General features: G+C 47.1%; 1 protein-coding gene across 9 annotated transcripts in view; it reads left to right on the plus strand.

The window, feature by feature from the left end:
- HOXB3 (homeobox B3) overlaps positions 1–20,153 on the plus strand; it is a 69,452-nt gene extending 49,299 nt beyond the window's left edge. For 7 of the 9 annotated variants that reach the window (XM_086924254.1, XM_086924253.1, XM_086924255.1 and 4 more), the window contains 3 exons: positions 2,298–2,354; positions 14,070–14,639; positions 17,756–20,153. In XM_086924254.1, coding sequence (XP_086780380.1) covers positions 14,189–14,639; positions 17,756–18,525 — 1,221 coding nt within the window. In that variant the 5' untranslated portion in view covers positions 2,298–2,354; positions 14,070–14,188 and the 3' untranslated portion in view covers positions 18,526–20,153. Of the gene's footprint in view, positions 1–2,297; positions 2,355–7,972; positions 8,762–14,069; positions 14,640–17,755 lie in introns of those variants that run through there. The other 2 variants (XM_086924258.1, XM_086924260.1) reach the window with 2 other exon arrangements.
- The last annotated feature ends 67 nt before the right edge of the window (positions 20,154–20,220 follow it).

A 20,220-nucleotide genomic window follows, 5' to 3' on the forward strand; every position in this document is an offset into this window, starting at 1 on the left:
GAATAAACACACGGCCAGGCATTAGCCCTGGGTAATAAATCTCATTTTCATATCAGACGCTGCCCACATCTGTTAAGAGTGGCGGTAAAGGAAACGAGTTTGATTTCCAGGCAAATCTGCCTGATTTGTCGGCAGCATCCACTCCGTGCGCAGGGGAAACTGGGAGGAATCGATGCTAATTGCAATTCGGGTCTATTTGTATTTGAATTTATCAAGCCGAGCCTTCTTTCAAAACTCTCGCATTTCAATGACTATCTCTTCCTAGCCCGTCTCAGGCCTGCAAACACTGCTCCAGCGAAGGTGATCTTTTGTGTTCAGAGCCTTTGTTTATGCCATTATCGGACCACTAGGGTACAAAATCACTCTGGCAGAGAGAACATGGGATCTACATGACTGTCATTAAGAACTGTTTTTTTATCTTTGTCCAATTTTAGATTTAGCATTTATGTAGAAATTGGGCTGAACATCGTTTCTCTCTGGTATAGTATTGGTGATTTTGGGTATTGTTTGTCCGATTTTTTGTGGGGACTGTCCAAAATGTGACACTATTTTTATCAGGAAGAAGATCCACGTTCCGTTTTCAGGCAACAATCCAGGTGCATTTTAGTTTTCTTTCCATCCCATGCCCCCTTGTGTGAATCGTTTCATAAGATTTTCTGATTTTTCAAAATACAAATTACCACTAAATAACATCGATGTTTCCCTTGATTATTTGACGCCCTTTCGGCAGACTGTGCTTTTGCAGTGTTTGGTCTGAACGTTGTCCTGGTCGCCAATCTTCTATCTATTTTAACAGTGTATCTTCGCAGGGAAGGGCAGTGTTGATAAGGGTGCTGCGTTCATGCTGATCATAACGGTGCGCTGTATTACGGAAACTGTCTTTCAGGATTTGAACCCTGGGCATTAAGCTCAGACAAAGCCGCTCGTGTTTTCCTTAAAACGAAGGGGGAAACAAAGCGAAGTAAAAAAGCGGCCATGACCCGCAAACACCATCCACACTCCCGTGCTCCACAGGGGTGGGAATGAAAGGGTTAGAGTCAGCTTCATGTTGTTTTGGGACTGATACTAGAACGAAGAGAAAAAGATGACTTTCCAAAATCCAACAAGAATTACATTTCACAAGAGAATGAAAAGCGCACTTATGGTGAGAAATGTTCAAGTGGAAAAAAGGAAATCGCACAGAGTGGTTATTTAAAACACAACAATAATGATGTTGTGGTATATTAGGCGACTTTCTTGCTTGCTTTCATGATTTTAATTTCTTAATAGATATTTCGATCCAAGAACATATTAATATTAATAATATAATAACAATAATAATAATAATGAATAGTTATTGTCACTGTTCTTATTCTGATTATCATCGTTGCTGTTGTAATTTTTTGTTAGCATTAAAGGCGCTACATACCTAAGTGGCAAAACGTCTGAACGAAACTTCACAGGAACGGGTAGGGAGTGCTGATAACACAGATAATAATATGCACTTGCAAAGTCGGGTTGCATTACATCGACTTTATAAAATATTAAAGGAGGTTTGTTTTGTTCTTGGCTAATTTGCTGGTCCTGCTGTGAATATGGTGGAAGTATAGAGCAGACATCCTCACAGCTGACTGTGGATCGTGGAAAAAGTAACAGTTTAGCAACTAAACTGAAATCCCTTCCAAAAGCAGCGTCTCGCCCCCAGAAACCATCCTCCACGCAGGCCGCACCCACCCTCCCTCGCCAATATTTACGTTGACATAACTTGTCGCCGACACCTCTTTGAATCTCGCACACCTACTTGCACATTGTCACGGCAGGGCGATGACAATAAATTGCAAAGAATAATATAATAAATAACTCGGACTACCAGCCGAGATTTGCAGCGCTCGTGCGTTTGAGTTAATCGATTCTCGAGTGGGACAAGGTGAAAAGAAACTTTATTTCGTGGGTTAAGCAAAACTGTGCGGAGAAAGATCCTCTAAAAACGTCAGGAAAGCTCATGTTGTGATGCTGGTCCCCCCTGGAAAGGGCATATGGAACCGATTTCAGACCTTGACACCGAGAGGCCAGTTCCTGCAAACCCTGAAAATGCCCCTAAACCATTTGCTACTCGTCTCTCGCAGTCGTGTCCATCAGTGCACGGTCCTGGGGGCTGGGGGTCTTGGAGGGAGGAGCATCCAGGAAGGTGCTCCGGGGGCGCTCTCTTCTGGGTTGGGCTCTTCTCACAAGCTGGGGGTGGGGGTCGTAGAAGGCTTGTCTGGAATAGCTCCCGCTCCTAATTCCACTTCTGAGTGTTGTTATTGTCTGCTCCCCAGAACAGGTACTCCCGGCGAGGTGCCCCCCTGCTCAGGACGCACGCAGCACGCTCACAGGTAAGCATGCCACATGCTTCTTGGTTATGTGAAAGCTTTATGTCTTAAGGAAGAATAAATCAGCTTTAAGTTTTAAAGATGAACAGCTCCGATAGCAAAAATGCATTTGTGTGTATTATGTGCACACATTACACCCTCACTCAAAGTATTTATTATAAAGTGCCGGCATTACATATGTTACAGCTGAGCTGTATTGCTATTAACTGTTTATTTTTAATATGAGTTTGTGATATATACACACGCTGCATGCACTTGTGTCTTTGTGCGCGTTCGGGTGTTTTATGTCTTGGAGGAAATGTCTTTTTTTACATTTCATTTATCACCTCCACCCTCTTTCGGAAAGGCCCTGCAGTGGTGCTGTTCTGGCAGAGGGAGAGGGTGTTAAACATAACAATGTGATTTATGGCCTCACGAAGTTTTGTTTACATGAATTAACTCCTAATTACAAGTGCTCTTTTTACTTGGAAAACACGACAAAAAACAAAGCTCTTCCTGGGGCCCTGGTGTGTGTTTCTTTCTTTCGTTCAGTTCATCTGGCATGTGTTCTAGCCCATTATAGCTTTGCACTATGTACCCTTCTCCTTTGTCAGCCATGCTTTTTAGTTCAAAGAAAATGCTGAGATGCCGGTTTCCATTTTAAGAAAATGGCCTGGTTTCTTTATAAATACTGACAACGCTATACAATGTCATCCTCAATGGAGGGGTGGGGTCAGAACCACATGACGTATCTACACCCAAATGTTGGCTGCACACAGAAGGGAAAACGGTACCTTCACGGGGCCACACCAGAGACTGATGCCCGCCCGTTCATGTCTCCTGATCTGGTTTCGATGAATTGCTTTTCGTTATGAGTGGCAAAGGAGAACATCCGACGCATTTTGTTTCTCGGGTCCTGGAACCCCGCTCCTATGTTTCACTGTCCTGATGAACTCTCCTATGGACTCCACTTGGAACATAAAAGCCCAGGGTTTTTAGCATCCAATAAAGTATTTAACCAGGAAAAAGGCGCTCATCATTCAACGGTCAAGAGTCAAGGTTCTTTAGTAGACGTGTATTTTCCAAATGGAAGAGATCTTTCTATACATGACACAAAGTGTACATTTCAAAGTGGATTTACTGCTGCAAGCCGAGATTTCGGATCAGAACCGGGTGTCTCTCCAAGTCAGGGGATGGGGCAGTCCTTTAATGAGGTAGGAGAGCTGAACTTTTACAATTATCAAAATAGAGAACTATAATAGCGGTTTCGTTTTTACACCCACAACACACACGTATTTGTTAGTGAATTTATTTCCGTCCCTTTAGCAATTCGGACCAAATCCATTTGTGAGGCAGTGTCATGGGAATTGCTCCCATGTGACAATGCATCTTTGGTTTGTGGAACGCGAGGCTTGGACCAATTGCGTCTCATTTCCCGAGGCGAACCGCTATATATATTGCAAGAGTAAGACTTGAGATCCCAGGCGGCGGATTTTTTTTACTGAAAATTGCTTTGCATTACATTTCCTCTGCCTTCGAATTATTTTTGCTGGCCTCCAGCTAAACTCGGACGGCTTTTTTCTTTTTTACCAAGCGCCTGATCTGCTCAGGAATGAAATCTGAGAAGAAACCACAGGGCTGCGAGTGCCCATAATTTCATTGATTTTATCATAAATCATCAAGTTCATGAAGAACCAGAGTTGCCACTGAAGTAAATTGATATTAATGGACATTTTTGGATACTAAACTATCTCTGCTGCTGCCTCCTGTGTTTGTTTAGATTTCCACTGCTAGGAAGCCTTTAACTGATCTACTCGCCTCTCTGTTCATTTGCATATGGCAGACTAATTGTCTTATGAATCGGGCCCCTTCCGCAGGCTCATATTTCAGGTCTTGTGGTCTGTTGATAAGGCCCTGTTACGTGAAATTAACTCCTCTCCAGCGGGGCTTTATTCCTGCTAACACGTTTTAACACCAACCAGAGTGGTCTCTCAACCCTCCTGTCGGGGGCATTAGAAGACAGTGCAGACAGGAGATTCGGAAAGGGTAGGGGTTTGAGCTGGGAGCTGCAAGGGTCTGGTCAACGGGCTGCATACTACGGGTCACTGACACCCTGTTAAAGATTGCCAGGCCCCTTCAAGAATCAGCCATTACATATTAACTATGTGGCTCAACAAGCGGGGAGCTGTGTGAACCCAAGTGCCACTTTTTATATGCTGATGAGTTTTGTGGAGATGAAAGGAAACGCCTGGACTGTATACAACGTGCCTAAAGGCCTGGGTATCCTATTCGGAATCCACAATTACTAACCTCCAAATGAGAAAAAAATGCAGCAAACCGCGGTTTCCCCCTGTGCCTCTGCCAGGGTGCTTATCTGCTGTAAACACAGTTGTAAGATAGTGAAGTCAGACTCTAGTGACTGAGGCCAGATTAGTCCTTGCATAACACTTACTAATGTCATCAGTGAGGCCAGGACATTACGCAGGGCGAGCCTGGCACACAGACGTGCACTCGCCATTTCCCAATGAGTAGCTGCAGTTTGCCTGGCTCTTCCTTTCTAGGAACACCTCGTCTCGGGCTCCTACACTGTGCCTACTTGCCTGACTAGCACATCTGGCTCCTACAACTACTGAGACGGAGAGCCGGGTCAATGCAAACTGCTCACTCAGCAGGGAAACATCCCTTCTGAGTGTCAGAGGCCTCCGCCCAAACATCAAACAGCACATACACCCACAAGACACCATTTTGCTACCAGGCCCCTGATAAATCGGCAAGATGGCCCACTATTGTCCTCTGTGTGAGAGCGCGTGGGTGTGAGCCGGCCCACCGCCCAGCTCCCTCGCTAGCAAAGTGCAAGCTCAGGTTATCGGCCCCAGAGAGGGGGAGACTGTCCTCGCAGGCCCTGCTGCTTCGCCCAGCTCCTCCCTGGCCTTGCAACAGGATGTGAGCTGCCCCTAGCTTGGGGCCTCCAGACCTCGCCTCGGTGCCAAGGCCAGCCACCCGCTCCACCGCCGCCTGGAAGCGCCAAGACACAGCTCCACTTCTCCTCGAGGGCACTCGAACGGCGACCCGGGTGATTTCTGTTCCTTTTGGGTTGAGTTGGCCAAATCTGAGAGTTTATCTTCGCAGCCAGAAGTAGGCTGGCTGGAGGCCGAAAAAGTTCCTGATGAACAGATCCACTGTGAACCAGAGAAACCCTGACGTCGGTCGGTCACGTGTTTGCATAATCACAAGCATTATTTTGGGGGGCCATCTGGAAGAAAAGAGACCCTGTTGTGTTCCGCCGGCCTCTGGTCCACCTCGAGCCGAAAACAGGAGCCCGCTGCCCTGCGAGGGCCGGGACCGTGTCTGGCCGCCGTCGAATCGCCTGCAGAAGGGCTTTTGGACGAAGGCCGAGCCCTGGCTGCTGTGGAGGGGAGTCCCGCTGCAGACAGGGCCGGCTTTGGTTTCACAGTTCGGAGGCAGCTCGAAAAGCACTTCCGTGGATTGATCATTAATCTGGTGAGTTATTACTTCTTCTAAGCAAACGTCACGATAGAGAGAGCGAGAGGAGAGAGGACCCACTCCGGGAGACAGGGCCGCAGGCAGCGCGCAGCGCATCCCGCTAGACCTTTTGTTTAATAGGGAGTAAGTGGGTGAAAGGGGATAGCCTGGCAGTGCAGTGTCTGCCAGGGACTTGCCCAGAAAAGGCGACTGATGCACATAATCTACCGGCCTGGGATGGGCTTGTGTGTATCCGGGAAAGGGTGTCAACCCCCTTCCCCCTTCCTTCAGACACCTGGCGAATTCTGGAGCACCCCATAACTTTTAAAACTGTGGTGTAGATTGATAGTGCACGAATCAAGGTGCCACCGAACGCCCAGTGGACAGCCTATTAAGAGAGTGTCTGTGTGCGTAACTGTGCCAGTCTGTATACCTACGTGTGTAATACACTACATACAATAGTCATGTATGACTATCTACGGCGCATGAAGATCTCATGTTTGCTAGTTCACCTCACTCAGACCCTTTCTACCACCACGGTTGTACCACGCTATTTTTTGCCTTGTAGTGGTGGTTTAGCGCTGCAATGGGCCCTGCGGTCTTCTTGGCGCTTTCCGAAACACTGACTCATTGACAAAGGGGCAGGCCTCTCTCACTGCCACATGCCGCCCCCAATCTTTATTTATAATCTGCTGACGGGTTATATATAAAGAGCCAATATTCGGTGTGAGGCGCGTGGAATAATGCCAGTTAACGAGTGTATATAATAAAAGATAATATCTGGCTGCAGCCAGCAGACTTGGCCAGGTCAGGGGAAGCCTCGTGTGATTTATGTGCGGAGGGGAGAGGGTGGGGGCCAGGGGTGTGCGAGGAGCAGTTTTATGGGAGATTAATAACAGCGGCATGCGGAAGGCCTATGAATTATTCGCGTGTCCCAGAACGAAAATAACTTCCATGCGCTGCTGCCTTTCCTGGGGCTGCTGCTTCCTCTGAATAGAAAAACCTGGGAAAATTAAAATAAAATAAAATTGTCCCGCTCCCTGGTGCTCCACTAGGGATATTCGCGAAAAACAGAGAAAATGAGCAATAAAATGTAGAGTTGTTTTTTTTTAACAGAGCGTTTGTTTCCATCAAATGTGTGTGGCGCCAAATCGCAGTTGCTTTGTGCTTTAAGCATGGACGCACCAAATTAAACGTTATAATTTCGTTGAGTTGACTGCGAGTGATTTGGTAAACATTTCTTTTTCGATGTGTATATTATTACAAATTTGATCATCGTTGGATTGTCGATTCGTTGTTTACGATGTGATATACTTGAAAATGCAAATTTTATATCAGTTCAAATATATTTTTAAATGGAAAAAATAGGACATGAAACCTCTATGGGACACTAAGACACAACGGCGTCTTTAAATTCACACATAACGTAAAGGAGTGAATATTCTAGACTCTAACTTACGAAATATGTTTCGAAAATGTCCTTTTTGAGATTTCGCTATTTCTATCGTCTTCACGTGTAAGAAAACAACTGCACATTTCCACGCAGGCCTCTGGGGATTTCTGGGCCTCAGACACGGGATAGTTTCAGACCAGAACTTGTTTGTTGAGTCGGGGACCACGTCCTACGTTGCCTCCTGTTCTCTCTTTCTTTCCCAGCCTCCCTTCTGCCCCAGGACGCCACCCTTCCCACTCTCACTGGACAGGACGGCTCTTGGTGGGTGAGTCAGTGCGGCCATTTTATTCACGTTGTTGCAGTCGCGTAGGACCTGCTGCGGGGCAAACGATGGCCGCCAGAGATACGCACAATATCATATATAACGCTATTCGAGGCGGAGATACTGAAGCCACGGTTTCTGGTTGCCATCGCCACTGCAAGGCAAATTTGGACACGAACACATCCTTGTTTTTCTCCGATCCCCTTCAGAGTGTGTGCTCTGAGCCTGCATTCATTAAAAAAGATGTGCTTCGGATGCAGGGCCCAAGAGAGCTACAAGTTGCCCTTTTTTTTATCCAAAGTTATCGGGCGCCCTACAAACTCGCACACTGGCACATGCACGAGCGCGTACTCACACGCTGCTTTAACGTGGCCATATTGCATGGTTGCGCATGAAACACATACTGAAATAGATCCCACTGCTGAAATACAAAACATACAACGTAACAGGTCCAGGTGCTGGCGTGCACACCGCTTTGCCGCACATGCATCATATTCCACCAATAGTTGTGTAAGGTGAAGGTTGAAAAGATGGGGAGCCGAGTGGGCAGACAGTAGTGAGTTTTCCAGATCCGGAGAAGGGTTCTGCAGCGTCTTTCGCGGCCTCACCAAAGATCAGGTCCCGACCGAGCCAGAGGCTGACATTTTTGGGTTTCAGATTCTCTGAGAATGAAAGGCCTCCTCTCCAAGCTGATCAGCTCAATCTGAGACAAGTCCAAAAGGAGACAACGAAAGCGATGCCTGTGTGCACCTCTCAGGACCACGCTAGGCCCAGAGTTCCCCACTCGCTGGATCGCCAGTTGCCCCCACAGTGTGGGTGTGAGCTAGGCCCTCCTGCACCCTTCTCTTGGAAGCCTTCTCCCGCTGTGCAGGTCCTCATAGCTTTCCTTTCACTTTTCAGCCTGCAGACAGCAGACCCGCCTGGGGAAACTAGTAGGCAAACGAGAGCGCTGTGGAGGACAAATAATAGTGAGGCAGAAAAAATGTGCAGACACCAACATTCTGCCTCCAACCCTCCGCCCACGCAGAGCGAGGCCTCTCCCTTCTGTATCTACTACAAATACAACGTCTCTGCTTTCAGCCTGCGGCCTGTGTGTGCAGCTCCGGAAGAATGGTTGGTGTTCTTCTGTTCCTACCCAGCTTGTTGTGCACAGCGTGGTGAATATGGGACAGGGACGCCGGCAGATCCCACGGTGTGCATGTCATCACCCAACTTGGCCTACTCGGAGCGCAGGTACCAGTTGGTAGGCAGCAGGGCATTTCCGCCCCTGTTCCACCAGTGCGTCTGGGAGTTGACTGGCGTTAGTAAGGCTAGATATCTCACATGTGCATTTGTGCGGTTTATGGCAGTGCCTTGGTTTGCCTGCTTATGGGAATTATGCTTCTCTGGATGTGCATGTGGGGCGGGGTGTGCCTGCATTTGTCTTTGCATCTTGATATACGACTACTGCCCGTTATATTCTTTCTGTCTGCTAGCACTTCCACGTATCAGTGTAACAGTTTCTGTGAGTTTCATCCAGTGCATGTGTGTTGTAATACATGTTCATATGTGTGTTTGTATGTACACGGCTGTGCATGTTGTACATGTCCGAGCATTTGTAAGCATGTCGTGTCTTTATATGACTGGAAGATTGTTGTGTATTTTAATGCTTACAACGCTGTTTTCGTGCCTAAGTATCTCTGGGTATCCCTGCCCCTATGCACTTGCGTCTGAATCCTGGTATTCATTTCATTTTTAAAGCGTTATTCGACATTTGTCATAAAAGCATTCACCTAGCCCTAATACAATAAATACTACATGTAAAAATACTTCCTGGTATTCTTAGTTTGGGCATAAAGGTTGTGTCCTCAATTACGTGTGACGTATGTTCATCCCCAGATGTGTATGCGCCTACGTGTTTCTATAAGCGAATGGCTGTGCTGAGGTGTGTGCATTTGTGTAAGAGTGGGTGTCTAATGTACATGCTTGTGTCCATCCTTACTGTCATTGTGTCGCTGCTGTTGTCACCATCCATGTTTGTGTATGGTGCTGTGTGTATCCGCCAGTCAGCAGTTGTGATTACGGGTGTCGATGTGTGCTCAGTCCGGGCAGTGTGTCTCTACCTTTGTATGTATGTCTCCTGTTTACTGTTGCTGCGTCTGTAGACATTATTTACCTTCTTCTATGTCTCTATGTGTGCCTATACCTCCTACTTTGTTTGTGACTATAGCTTCCATGGGCAACATATGCATGTTAGGGCGTGATTACTGCAGGGGTCATGTTTCGGCTGTTCTGTCGGTGTGTGTGGGTGTATTCCTGTGCCCCTGCGTCGTATTCGTGTCACACTTGTGTGTGTGTGTGCGTTCATTTGCGTTCGCAGGGATTGTTGGGTCTTATTTCCTGAAAACAGGCCTCGCGGCGCCTTTTTACAGCTATGTTGTGCTTAATGTAAGCTTCTGTACCTCTGAGGGCATTTTCGTGCTGTGTATATGTGTATATGGATGTGTTGCGTACATGTTTCTGCTTGCACGTGTTTGGGGGATGCAAATGTGTACGTACATAAGGTTGCATGTTTGTACTATGTTTACATTAACTGCTGTGTTTATTCGTGTGTGTGTTTAAGAGTGTAAGCTGTGCTATGTACGTGTGGTTCTATTTGTTGATAGATGTATTTCTATTGCCTCCTGTATGAATGCATTGTTTCTTTACGTGTCTGTGTACGTGTGGATCTTTATGCTGCTTCTGTTTGTTGTGTGCACTTAATTAGGGTGTGTCTCTTTGTTTTATTGTAATTACTTATCGGCTTTGGTCTCGTTATGTTAACATGTGTCTGTTTATTTGTTGAAGTATGTGTGTTGCTTGCATGTGTTCAAGTGTATTCTTTATTTCTTTTAATCATGAACTTTTATGGTTTTGTATTAAAAAACCGAATAAAGTTACTTGAATTTGATTTTTTTTCTTTTTAAGTGTCTTGTGTTTCATAATGCTTGTATCTTGTGCATTATATGTCTGCTTGCATGACTGTTTAAGTGCACCTTTATGTGTGAGCATGTGTATTTCTGTATTTTATTTGCACTGGCTCCTTAGGAGTTCCTGTGTGAACGCGCACGTGCGTGCGCGCGCCCCAGCCTAGCGCCGAAGTTAGCCTGCGTGCACGTGTTTAGGGCGAGCAGGAAGTGCACTCAGGCCCTGGCCGGGTAATTTACATGCTCTGAGGACGCTTTCCGTGTGATATGCGTCCTGCTTTGAAGTGCAGACACCTCCTGCCCATGGGGAGGTGTGACTTCGGGCTCTATGCGCGTGGATTCTTCACACCCAGATAGCCTTGAAAGTTCTTAAGAGGCCCACAGTGGGAACACAACACCGATTTGTTCGGGGACCCCTGACACCCTCCTTTTAAATTGAGTTCTCGCCCTCGCACCTCCAATCAGACCTCCGCGGGGGTTTCATTAACTCCTCAGGGTACAGGTCTTACCTCCACCCCCACGCCCCCTCCTCCAGCACTGGAAGTGGGATACGTACCAGCGACTAGCACTAGGTTGGCCGGGTGCCATTTAAATAACAACAAAACACATCTGCAAATAGGAGTCTTCTTTGAAATGCTCCGGAGTGACACCTGGTTGAGAATCTCACTCCAGATCTCACGCTCGAGCCCTCTCCGTCCACCACGTCGCCCCCATTAGCATATCCCCCTTTCTGCTTGTGACGCCGTGTTTAGCAAAAAAAAAAAAAAAAAAAAGGATTAACACGGACAGGCTTGGGCCCGGCTATCTCCTGGCCTAAAGAAAGGCAGATTTGGTATTTTTTCCTCCCAATGCCTCGCCTGCAAGCCTCTCTCCCCGCAGCCGTGCAGGGAGCGCTCTCTGCTGCAGCTGGCTCCTGGTGGACCTGTGCCTGCTGGTGGGGGGAAAGCAGAGGCCATTGTTAGCAGCCAGCAGCAGGGCGGACCGAGTCTGCTGGGCGACCACGGAGCCTGGCCACTCATCGCCCTGAGCTGTGCAACGGATCTGGGAGGGAAGCCCTGTCGGCGGAGGCGCACGGGAGCCGGGCAGGCCGGCCCTCCCCTCCTGCCTCCTCTTGCCCGGATTGCTGGCTGCCTTTCCTCCCTCCTCTCCTCTCTCCGCTCCTTCCTTCCTTCACATGTTTTTTCCTCTCCAAAAGGAGGGCTTGATATCTCGCCTATTGATTGCCTTGGGTGGCGCTGGATGTGGGCGATATATTCCATGTCTGCCGGGGCTGCTCTCCGCGTCGTCAGAGGCTAAGGTAAGCTGGACTCAAATAGGCTCTCACTTTGTGAATGGCGGAGTATATGTCCCGGTGATTTATGGGCTTATGACTTGCATCGAGGTTCAGGCAGAGTTCACAAAGCTTTAAGCTTCCCTTCCACGCAGGACTGCCTCGTCTTTTCCCTCCGTGCAGCCCCCCCGCCCCCGTTTTTTTTGCTTTGCTACCCCCACCCCCAATAAAGGCTGTGTTGTTTTTTCCTGCCTGGAATCTGGTTGTGCGCGAGAAGGTTGAACTCGAAGGAATGTGCTGTATTTTTCGGGCAGGCCATGGCCGTTCTTTCTTTTGAGCGTCTGTGGGTATTTTGTTGTCGTTTTTTGATATCAACGAATGATTATTTTTGTCCATAGCCTGTGGGAGGGGGTTTGCTAATTATCCCAGGTGCGGGCGATTTTTCTTGGGGGGAAAAGTGCGCTCTGGAGGATATAAAGGTTAAGTCATTCAAAAGGGAAAGAATAGGTGGTTTTCAACACGGAGCGGCCCCCTTTCTGAAGACATCCACCCTCGCGGTTCTTTCGTTTTCCTGGGGTTTTTATGTCCTCCTCCAAACCTGAGCGCCTCTCGTCTGCTCCTAACATTCTGTGTCCCAGATTTGCCTTTTATTTTATAGATTTTCCTTGAGAGCGAGGCCCACAGCTGCCCGCCTCTATGGCCTTGCAATTCTTTTCCGATTGGAACTTACTTACAAATGTTGTTAACTCTGAAAACCAGACCAGGGTATATCCGACCCGCGGTTAATTGGGACCTCGTATCATTTAATATTTATTATTCTGTTTGAGCTTTCCAACAATCCCTTGGAGTAAATAATTAGAATAGCGTCGTCTGCGACAGAGATGAATGAGTGACGTCTGTGACGGATGAAAGATGATGCAGAAATGCCGCGAAGCCACAGCACGCCTCGGCTTTTACAATAAATGCATTTTTATTATGACTGTTATTTTTAGCTGCTCCGGGTTAAAAAAACATGCCTGTCCCCGGTGCGGCTATCTAAAGCAAAACAGAAAAGGCGTCTGCCTAGGCCCCGAATGTCCCCGTGTACAGTAAAACTCTCCCTTAAATAAACACTGTGGTGGGTTCATGCCTGGGCCTTGCGAATGAGTGCAACTCGTTGGTGGAAAGGGCTTTGTGTAGCTGTGCTTGGAGTAAGAACTGCTGTCACTGATGCGGAGTTAATTAACGAACGGCGGTATAAAGTCTGTCCCTGCCTGCATCACGAAAATATACGGTTTTATGCGACTTTCAAGAAACAGTAAATTTAAGAACACGTATTCAAATTTAGTTTCGCAAGACATGAAATAGTCGCATATGTTTTGGTAAAGCAGATGCTTATCTTCCTGAAATACAAAATACAGTTGAATGCTGGGTGAGCTATTCCACCGATTTATTTAACCTGGGTTCCTCTTACTGAAAAAAAAGACAATTTCCAAAACTACGCAAACCAATTTTATTTGAATGCATTGTCTGTGATCAAGCTTCGTTAAAGAGACACCAAACCCCAGCAACATTGTGTCTGCTGCCGAAATTCTGCTGAGTGAGAATGACAGAAAGACAGCCCAGGCCTTTTAAACCCCTGTCCGCAGCCCGGCTGACCCCCATACATCACATCATTTTGGACACTAGACAGTGCCTATTATTCGGTGCATTTTACCTCGGTAGGGCTGTACAGTGTTTGAGAAGGGAACACAAAACGCAGGCCTTCGCGGGTTTATGGGAGGCTGTGTGCTCGGTGCACAGCAAGAACGAATAAACAAGAACCGGTCCTGGAAGAGGGGAAGAAAGCAGGGCGCACAGCTGGGCCGGCGTCTCTAACTTGCTAGGTTAAAACCTCATTTGCTGAATGCTCACTGCCTTTCTCTGGGCGTTCACGTCTCACGGAGGCCCATTGCTAGATACAGATATGTATACTCAGGTTGATACATTAGGGGGTGACGTGTGCTTTCCAAATTGGGTACACTTGATGCACATTACGTTTTCTTTTCTGTGAATAACAGCTATGACCCTTGATGTTGGTTATAAAGTCTGCGGTTCTGCTGTATATGGTTTATTCTGTTAAAGTTTAGGATTAGAAGGGCAAGCTGCCCCTACCTAATTGTGTATTGAGCCCTAATGGTGTGCGGTGCTGATTGTGATAAGATAGCTTCAGTGTGTTCAGTGCGAGGAAGGAGCCCGCATCTGCGAGGCCTGTGTGTGCAGAAGCCATTGATGTCATGTGCTTTTCAGACTGTAAGATGGATCTCTGGCCCCACTACTACCCCGTGTGTCTCTTGTAACCTTTCAGGTCAGCTTCGGAGAGACGAGTGGAGCGGGGCCGTCACGTGACCTTGGGGGTGCCAATGTTCTTCCACACGGGTGTCAGGACCCTGGTAGCCGCTGAGACACACCCCGGGAAGCCCAGTGATGCAAAAGACCAGCTACTACGACAACGCCACGCTCTTCGGGGGCTACTCTTACCAGGGGGCCAACGGCTTCGGCTATGATGGCCCCCAGCAGAGCTTCCAGCCCTCTTCCCACGTTGACAATGACTACCAGAGGTCGGCCTGCTCCCTGCAGGCGCTGGGCAACGCGCTGCCCCCCCATGCCAAGAGCAAGGAGCTCAACGGCAGCTGCATGCGGCCTAGCCTGCCCCCCGAGCACCAGCAGCCCCCGCCTGTGTCCCCGCCTCTTTCTGCCACCAACACCAGCAGCAGTAGCAGCAGCAGCAGCACCCAGCAGCAGCAGCCTGGCAGCAGCGGCGGCGGCAAGGGCCCAGCTAAGCCGGGCGCCAGCACCACCCTCACCAAGCAGATCTTCCCCTGGATGAAGGAGTCAAGACAGAACACCAAGCAGAAACATAGCTCCCCTAGCACAGGTATATCCCACCTCCAACCGAGCACTCGCTGCCATATCAGCCATGACATGCGGCAATGTGGAAGTAAATAACACGGTGGTACAGATGACAAGAGGGGTCGGCACCTCCATGCACGCGTGTGGTGTGTGTGCATACACGCACAGTGTACACGACATTTATCACCATTGTTAAGTGTGCAGAGGGGCCATGACTCACAGGCAGCAGAGCCACGAGTGGGTCATGATGTCTCTCACCTCCCTCCACAATGGTAATAAATACCCTTTTATACCCCGTGCACCTGCATATATGGCCGATGCCATAATATGTGTTCAGGAGCAACCAACACAGGCTGGAAGGGGTTACACTTGTGCAGTGTGGTAAAATCATCATGGAGACACATAAAGCTATTAGTGGGGTTGCTTCCCTGTGTAAACTAATTGCTACATGCAGTCTCTGAAGCTGCAAAATGTATTTCTCATGTCAGTTATGTTATTTTGTGGTAATAAACTTTAGTACTTTAGTCTGACCGTTGCACTGTAGTAATAAAAGTGTGACTGCGTGTTTACTAGTAAAGTTTCCCTACATAACAAATGTTATTGTGCCACATGTATTTTTACTGCCATGGCATAAATATATATTTATATACGCCAAGTCAGCGAAATTATTTTTGGTCCAATACAGCATGGTATTTAAAGAGCAACTATACTAACAAACACGGGTTTTCATGTATTAGTGCAATCAAAAGTACAAATTATGTCTTATTACCACAGTGAACTGAAATCTGACATGTAAAAACGATGTTTACTTCCTCAGAAATGGCATGGTACAGTGACTTTACATTGGTAAGCCAGTCTGCTAATAGTCAGACTTCTTAAATGTGCTTTCCCCTCACTGCACAAAAATAACCCCTTGCACCCAAGTTTTGGTTACTTATAATTTTGGAAGGAATGCACATGAAAAAGTGCATGCCGTAGACCACATGTGCAGAAGCTAGGAGTGCATTTAATATGCCATTTATAAAAGTTGTAGGGGGGAAACATGCCCCACTGGCGGCCTCATGGATCATTCCAACTAAAAGTGGCGAAGGCTCGTGCTATATGCCTGGCTCTGGCACATCTCAAGGCCCCCTTCAAACCTCGATCCACAAATAAGCCAGGCCTCCCCTGATTTCTGACCGCCTCCCCATTTAGTCTCCATCTCCTAAAATGTTATTTTTTTTCAACTTGATTATGTGATAATCTGTGTATTTATTTTACACAGTGCACTCATGTAGCTCAGTAAAGAATTAAAGTCAAAGCATTAACTTTGGTTTAAAATGGGAGAGAGAAATACTCATCTAGAGTCTGAAGTGCACAACCAGAAATCCTGGGATCAAGTCCAGAATCCCTTATGACAAAATAATGTGATCCTAAGCCACAACCGTGTTTACTGGGCCTCCTTTTCCTTTCATCGTCACTTCTGAGAGCTCCTTGAAACACCTCAGTTCAGGGAGTGCACTGTATGCAACCTCTCTCCCAAATGTTTGAATAGACCATCTACAACACCACCCTAGGCCACCTATAGTGTACACATAACGACTGTCGGGCCTCTAGGCGCAGTAACTGCATCATTGTAAAGGCGAAGAGGGGACATGAAAAGTTCATGTTTAGAAAAAAATCACTAAAATAATGCATCTCAATGGAGTGATGCAGCCCAATGCTCTAAAGAGAAATGCTTCTGCAAGTTTAAGAATTACACATGTTTTAATTTTAAGGAGTATTCTATCATATTGTATGTGATATTTGTTGCACAAAGTATATGCCAGGAGTGTTCACAGCTCACTTGTGTTAAGGGCTCTTAAAGCCTAGCTAGAACTTGGCTCGGCTTTTCCTATTAATTTGCTGGCTCGCCAAATCTAATCCCCACAATCAACAATAGACATAAATGAGTATCTACATACCTACCTACCCCCCGACCTATCTATTTATCTACCTGTCTATCTTTTCTATCTGTCTAGATCTATATACCATGCTATTGACTACCGTTGTTGCATGTGTGGAGGGGGCACAACTAATGAAAGGCAAAATCCCAATCAAATCATGCAGCCTCAACACACACACTCTCTCTCTCTCTCGCTGAAGGGAATAAATACTATATTTATCAACACAAATCTCATTTGGTTTATAGCACGCTGCTTTTTTGTGCATATTGCTTAAACACAGAGCACATTTTTAGTAGGTAAAATACCATGGGTGTACTAATAAAGATCTGAATACACATTAAGACACTCTCTTCAAGTAGATAACATGTTTCATTTGGCTACTTCTGTTTTCATTGGCATGGTCTAAAAAACATTTCAGTCTGCATAAAATTCTTTCTGAAGCAAGTGCACTATCTCCATGTGCTCCACAGATGTCATGACAGTGGCGGGCATCATGCCATGACCCACTCGAGTTCATTCACTTCCCCCCCTCACACTCAACTGGTGGTAGCACAGCACACTCAATGCATCGCAGGCATGCGTGTGTTACACGGAAGTCAGTTACATCACACCTTGTCCCACTGTCAAATATCGAGCCAGAAGACTGCACGTTGCAGCGCGAGGTGTAGATTTGGTAGCTATAGTTCCTTGGATGAGTCCCACATGAGGTCTGCCTTCTCCCCTCGCTCCCCTGTACCCGGAGACCTTTGAGAGCACATTGTCTGCTGCTGGGGCATGCCCTCTCTGTGTGTGCAAATGTGTAGGGAAGGCCCACCCGATTGAAGCTAATGCACATTCTAGAGCCAGCGGGAGTGCACAAACAAACACTATCATGTATATAAGATCTGGGTCCACAAAAAGACCCACTGCAGAAGCTGATGAGAGGAACCCCACAGTAGACTAATTCCAAGCCATGAAGGACGCCTTTTATTAAAAGTGTTATCTGTTGACAATAATCCAATCATAAATATTGGCCGTAAAAGTCTGCTCTGCCTGACATGATCCAATTTTCCCGGAGCAGGGCAGGGTTGGGACAAGCCTCTTAATAAACGCCAGCCTTATAGAGTGCAGGCTAATGGGGAGGGGGTTAAGACGCGCTGCCTGCTTCAGGATTTATTAAGAAACGATGCTTTCAATTTCTGCGTGTAGTAATTATCTTTTATTTCATTTCCACCAGTGGAGCCGGGCTGTGGCGGGGACAAGAGCCCCCCGGGCTCGGCGTCGGCCGCCTCCAAGAGGGCGCGGACGGCCTACACGAGCGCGCAGCTGGTCGAGCTGGAGAAGGAGTTCCACTTCAACCGCTACCTGTGCCGGCCCCGCCGTGTGGAGATGGCCAACCTGCTGAGCCTCAGCGAGCGGCAGATCAAGATCTGGTTCCAGAACCGGCGCATGAAGTACAAGAAGGACCAGAAGATCAAGGGCATGGGCGGCTCCTCGGGGGGGCCCTCGCCCACGGGCAGCCCGCCCCTGCCCATGCAGTCCTCGGCCGGCTTCATGGGCGCCATGCATGGCATGAGCAACTACGACCCTCCCTCCCCGCCCCCTTTCAACAAACCCCACCAGAATGCCTATGCCATGGCGACCAGCTACCAAAACCCAATCAAAGGGTGCCCGTCGCAGCAGAAGTATGGGAACACTGCGTCTGAATACGACCCCCACGGCTTACAGGGCAATGGGGGGAATTATGGGACCCCCAATATGCAAGGCAGCCCAGTGTACGTGGGGGGCAACTATGTGGATTCTATGCCCGCCTCGGGGCCTCCGCTCTATGGTCTCAACCACCTGCCCCATCACCAGGCGCCCCCCATGGACTACAGCGGGGGGCCTGCCATGGGGTCTGGCCAGCACCACGGACCCTGCGACCCACATCCGACCTACACAGACCTTTCCACGCACCACCCATCCCAGGGACGGATGCAGGAGGCACCCAAACTGACCCATCTGTGATGGTGTGGCAAAGCGGACTGAGGGGAAGACAGGGGGGGGGCGCCATGTTAGGGTAGTCGAAAGGACCCCAGTGCGAGCAGTACACTGAAACAACGCTGTTCACCTGGTAAAAAAACTGTGTTCTTCTGAGGATTTTTTTCATTCCATGCATTTTTGGGTCAAATGTTGCTATTCTAAAACAGCAGTGTCTTTAAAGCACGAGTAACCTCTTCGATGTCCAATACCTCTGCGTGTGTGCATTTCTACCTTAACACACAAAAGTAAGGTCCTAGGAGACAGACACACAAGCGCACAAACACACAGGCAACCACAACATAAATAAAAACACGCATGCAGAAAAGAGATACAAATAAGTACCGACCTATACACACAAACAACACATGCACCCATGTGAAGACAGCTGATCCACAAACGGGCAGACAGGCGATGGACACATAATAATATTTGCACACGACTTCAGACACACAAAGAACACATAAAGACAGCATAAACAGGAAGCACACACACACATGTCCGTTTTAATTGAAGGTGGCATCATTCTCTCATTCATTGAGAAACATTCTTGAATTCAGGGAGGGATGTGTATGCCAAGTCTAAATATATACAAATAATACTGCATAAGAAAGGGTGTGTGTGTGTGTGTGTGTGTGTCTATATATATATATATATATATATATATATATATATATATATATATATATATATATATATATATATAGACACACACATTCTGAATACCGCTCAATTTGCCCAATTTGTTTCTAGGGGTTCCAAAAAAACTTGTAAGGACATGTTTATGCAAGAAAACTGGAAAATGTCCAAGAGCTCTATTTGCCAGCCCTGAACACCCAGTCCATGCCGCCCCCTTAGGCCACAAACAGTGATGTCTTCGTTTAACTCCCGAGTTAAAGCCCTCAGGCGACTCTGCAGGAGGAGCCATTTCATCACTAGAAGAGCTCCATGTTCTTGATCCACTTTAACGTGAAAACAGGGTATATTTTAACAAGCCGCGTGTCCTCAGCTGAAAGCCGGGTGATCATTTTTTTTATATTCCGTAGGTGCGAGTGCTTTCAGGTCTGGGGACCCCGCTTGTTGCACTTAGTTTACATTTAATGAGTGAACACAATTTTTGTTGAAAGTCGTTCAGCCAACTGAATAGTAGCGTCTTTCAGATCTGTGAGTGTGTGCGTTCTGGTGAACACCATATTATATATTTATTGGTTATTACAGCCAGTTAAACTATTTTCCCGTTTCTAGTATTATTTATCCCCCCACCCAACATCATAATGTATTTATATGCGAAAAAGAAAGCTGTACTTTTTTAGTTACTACTTGTTAACTAGACTGTTGTGTTTTCCTTCCTGTTGTTGTAAGACCCTGTTTTTAGTCCATGTACCTTCTTTAGCGAGACCAAGAGTTTTATGTTGCCGTCGTGCTGATTAACAATGTACTGGTTTCAGGAGGCATGAGGACAGAAAGCAGAGTGTAATTGTGTAATCCTGATAAGAAGTGTAGTTTCCCTCCCCGAGATCTGCCGTTTATTTCTTCTCCTTTGTAGTCTTTTTTTCCTTGCTGGAAGGGTTGTCTGTTGAAAAAATCTTGAATAAAATTTTCTGTTATAAATTTTACCTTGTTCTCTCAGTCGAGTTCATGAAGAATAGACAGTCTGACTTTCATGTCGCCCCTTTCCTTGCA

Source organism: Lissotriton vulgaris, chromosome 5, assembly GCF_964263255.1.
Source record: "Lissotriton vulgaris chromosome 5, aLisVul1.2, whole genome shotgun sequence".
NCBI lineage: Eukaryota > Metazoa > Chordata > Amphibia > Caudata > Salamandridae > Lissotriton > Lissotriton vulgaris.